The 3773-nt window shown below is 50.5% G+C and overlaps 1 protein-coding gene across 2 annotated transcripts; it reads right to left on the reverse strand.

Moving 5' to 3' along the window:
* Window positions 1-278: 278 nt before the first annotated feature.
* On the reverse strand, window positions 279-3106 carry LOC147887229 (galacturonosyltransferase 8-like). Of its 2 annotated transcripts, none has more exons than XM_087394164.1 (3): window positions 2563-3106; window positions 1017-2276; window positions 279-917 (listed from the first exon to the last, which is right to left on the reverse strand). In XM_087394164.1, exons 1-3 carry the CDS (start codon window positions 2701-2703, stop codon window positions 642-644), a joined length of 1677 nt encoding a protein of 558 aa, XP_087250290.1. In that variant the 5' UTR covers window positions 2704-3106; the 3' UTR covers window positions 279-641. The 2 variants fall into 2 exon arrangements, with proteins under 2 accessions (XP_087250290.1, XP_087250292.1); XM_087394166.1 differs by having other exon boundaries at window positions 280-917; window positions 1017-2273.
* Window positions 3107-3773: the final 667 nt, after the last annotated feature.

Below are 3773 nucleotides of genomic sequence, written 5' to 3' on the forward strand. Positions count from 1 at the left end.
TATATAAACCTTCATAAGATTAAATAAATCCAATCTTGCAAATTAGAGTTTTTTTCGGTATGTGCGAAAGAACAAAGGAAAGAAGTGAGAAAAAAATTTAAAAATTAACTTAGACATTGACACGAATTAATCATGCATGCAAGTTTTCAGAAGGTGACAAGCAACTCAAATGGAGGGCTAGCCTTTAAGAATCAAAGCTGATAATGGGAATCGAGATCCTGTATTTACAGTATAGCCAATATTGCTACATATTAATGGCCATTTTGGGTTTGTGCAAAACAACGGCAACTTACACTTCCAAATTCAGCAATGCAAATGACCCAAAAAGAAATGAACAAGATTCAGCCAGCTGGCCCTGTACTTCCCATTACCCAAATTGAGCCGGATACACAAGTTACAAAGCTCTTAGTCCCCATTGGCTGGCAGTACTAAGAATTTTTACCCAAAAAAATGGAGTATTACAGCATCACTCACTAGAACCCTCAAAAAATATATCGAGGTCCACAAGCTTTACTCAGCCAGGGCCCTAGCAAGTTGAAAACAATGCTTGGTCCAATTGTGAGCTCTGTCTGTCTCAACATGCCTAATTAAGGACCCTTTCAATAAGACTTGGAATAGTACCAACCTTTGAGACTTGTTTTCTAGTGCCCAAAATTACACATCTGTACGAATACCATTCCATAATCAACATACTTCGTCCAGTAATCTCTGTACTGATTCATCGCAAGGTCCAGCCATGGCTTCATGTTGCCGTTGTAGTGGATTACTGCTGCGTTCTTGATTTTCTCGGCGCTGATGTTCGGATTGTAGCCCAGTCCAAGAACATGCCAAGACTTATTTAGAGGTTTTGTAGTCTTGTAGAAAGTGATGAGCCCTGGTGGAAGGGTTCCGAGCTTCCACAAGGAACGATTTTCGTTCTGCAGATCCAACGACGAAACGAGTGTAAGCTTGACATTTGTGAATGAATTATAGCAAGCATCAGATTTGGAGGACAAATTGAAGGCACAATCAGTCACCTGGTTCTGCCAGTAATGGTACTCCTCTGTGCATTTCAACCTTCGCCAGGCGTCCAGATCGAACATGTTCATTCCGTAAGCCCATGCACAAGAGTTGGGATCGAATCGTTTCTTGATGAGAGGGTGCGAGAAGTTCATGTATTTGTTGTAACGGTGGAAGGACCCAAAACAGGTTTCCACGGCAGCATTCACTTTGCCCTGCATGTCTATCTCCCAGAGTGCCGTAAGATCCTTCTGCACAACAACGTCGTCGTCCAGGAAGAGGATGCGATGGAGCTTGGGGTACATTTCAGAGAGGTAGAACCGAAGATGATTGAGCATGGAGAGGTACTTGGGATTGCGGAATTTCATGTTGGGAGCATCTATGGTGGCGTTTTCCATCTGATTTTCGAAGTAGAATCGCTGGAGGTTTGCTAATTCGAGCTGTCGAAGGACGGGAACATAGGAGGAGTTGAGGAACGTATAATCTTCGACGGCTTTCACGTCGATGTGGGAGACATTGTTGGGAGGACGCATCTTGAACCACACTCGCATTGCCCAGAGATTCATCTTGTCCGTCACGACATGGAAGACGTGCTTCTCCGGCTCCCTCGCATTTTTCACCGCAGAATTCACCACCACCGACGCTGCTAGCACGTTGTCGGAGAAGATTGCGTAATGGTACAGGTCCGGATCCTCGAGCTCTGCCACAGGTAGCTCGTCTTCCGCATACTTCTCCTCGTTCGTAATGCGCTCCTCCAACAGCCTCATCGACAGGCAATGCAGACTCTTGGGAGTCGATTTCGCAGCAATCAGGCTGGAGAACGCGCCCTGCTTCTTCGCCCGCGTCAGCTGGTCGTTCACGGCGAAGATGGTGTCCTTGAGCTTCTGAATCTTGAGCTGATTGTCGAAGAAGTCCTTGGAGTCGGTCATGACCTGCCTGGTGACCTTGATGCGTTCTTTGAGCTCCCTCTCGAACTGCCTCAGGGCTTCTTCATCCACCATAGCTGCATCTTGGAGTGCTCGGTTCTCAGGCCGCGTAATGAGATCGCTGATGCTGTTCATCTGCTCCGTGAAATTCCTCAGCTGCTTCATCATGTCGAGCTTAGCTCTTCTGGCGTAGGATGCGTACGCATTGACCAGGGCAACCTGGTCCCGAGCTTGCTTGAAGAGGGCCTCGACCTTGGCCTTGAGGGGATCCGACTTGAGAGCTCGCAGCGTGCGAGCGACATAAGCGTGGAGATGCGTGGAACCTATCTGTGTTCTTGAGATGCCAACCTGCTGAGCAGCGAGACAAAGATTGTTATCGATCTGTGCTTTCCTCGCCATCTTCGAGGCAAAACACACGCAATCGGAGGCAAACAACAAATCAGATTCTCCAATCCGCAGAACGCCATCGCCGACACGACGAGCAAGAAAGCAAGCAACGCCCCGCATTTCTGCGTCGCTCGTCACAGGACTGGAGGCGTTGGAGCTCGACGCGGACAGGCATTCGCAACACGAAACCCTTCTCTCCCGCCAGGCAAACGATGAAGGGGGTGGATCTGAGGGAGGCGTTTTTACTCACAGGGTGGAGGATGGGCTCGGAGCCGTTGTAGAGAAGCAGAGCAGCGGCGGTGACGAAGACGAGGAGCAGCATTGTGGGAACGAAGAGGCGATGAGCGGAGGCTTTGGGAGGGCTACCTCGGCCACCAGAGCGGATCGCCATAGCCAGAAACTCGAGCTCTACACTCTTCCCTCGCCTTGCCTTTCTTTCCTTCCTTCCCTTCTTTTCCCTTCTGTTTCTTCCTTCGCTTCCTCCTGCTCTCGCTCAGTCTCTGCAGCTCGCGCGAGCTCTTCTGCTTCCAGCGGGAGCAGGAAGCTTCATGTCAATGTGTGCTCCTCCCGGTGTATTACTGCACCTCCTCCACTTCAACTTCCTCCTCCTCCTCCTCCTCCTCCTCCTCCTCCTCCTGCGGTGAGTCCGTCAGCGCGGCGTAGGGGGTCCGGACGGGCGGGGCAGACCGCAGCGCGAGGGGCAAAAGGCAACGTGCGCCACAGCAATCCACGAAAGATGGGAGATCGGAAGGCAAGAGGGAGGGCTATGGCGATGGTGCTCACAAGAAGCTATGGCGATGGCGAAAACTGAGCTGTGGGAGGTTTTTTGCAAAACTGAAGGTAGTGAAAGAGATGACCTTTGCCTTTACCACAGTTCCCTTCACCTTACCCCGGTTTCACAAACCACCCCACAACAATCACCACTAGGTACAACACGTCCTCTATTGTGTCTTGGCTCTCGATTGCACCATCTCTATGTCACAAGGAAGAAAAGCAAGATTATGAAGGATGGGCCGAGTGTTTCACACCACAAAGATCTTCTGCCTCGCACATTCATTGCAGTCCATTCGTCGTCGTAAGGGAGAGGGGGATATGAGAGCGGTCGCCCGAGTTCAATCACCTAGCGCGGCCTTGAGAGGGCGGAGAGGAATATTTCCCAAGCGCATCCAGCCCCGATTCTAGTATTGGGCCAAGTAAGCCCACGACCCTTTTCTCTTCAGTGTCCGAGCAGGTGGTCTGAACCCGCCCTTAGCCTCACACAGCTAGGTGGACAGTGCCTCCCCTGATCAAGCTCAGGATTGTTACAATGTGGGAATCTACCGGCACCATGCACCTAACTAGTTGTGCTGGGGGTGGGGGACTCCCTACCCCCTAGGAGTTGGGTTAGCATTTCCATGCACTGAGCGGCACATAGCTAGGTGCACACTGCCTGATAATGTGGGAACCTGTCTACTCGACCAT

Source organism: Dipteris shenzhenensis, chromosome 23, assembly GCF_047967505.1.
Source record: "Dipteris shenzhenensis isolate YYH24624 ecotype China chromosome 23, Dip_SZ_1.0, whole genome shotgun sequence".
NCBI classification, from domain to species: Eukaryota; Viridiplantae; Streptophyta; class Polypodiopsida; order Gleicheniales; family Dipteridaceae; genus Dipteris; species Dipteris shenzhenensis.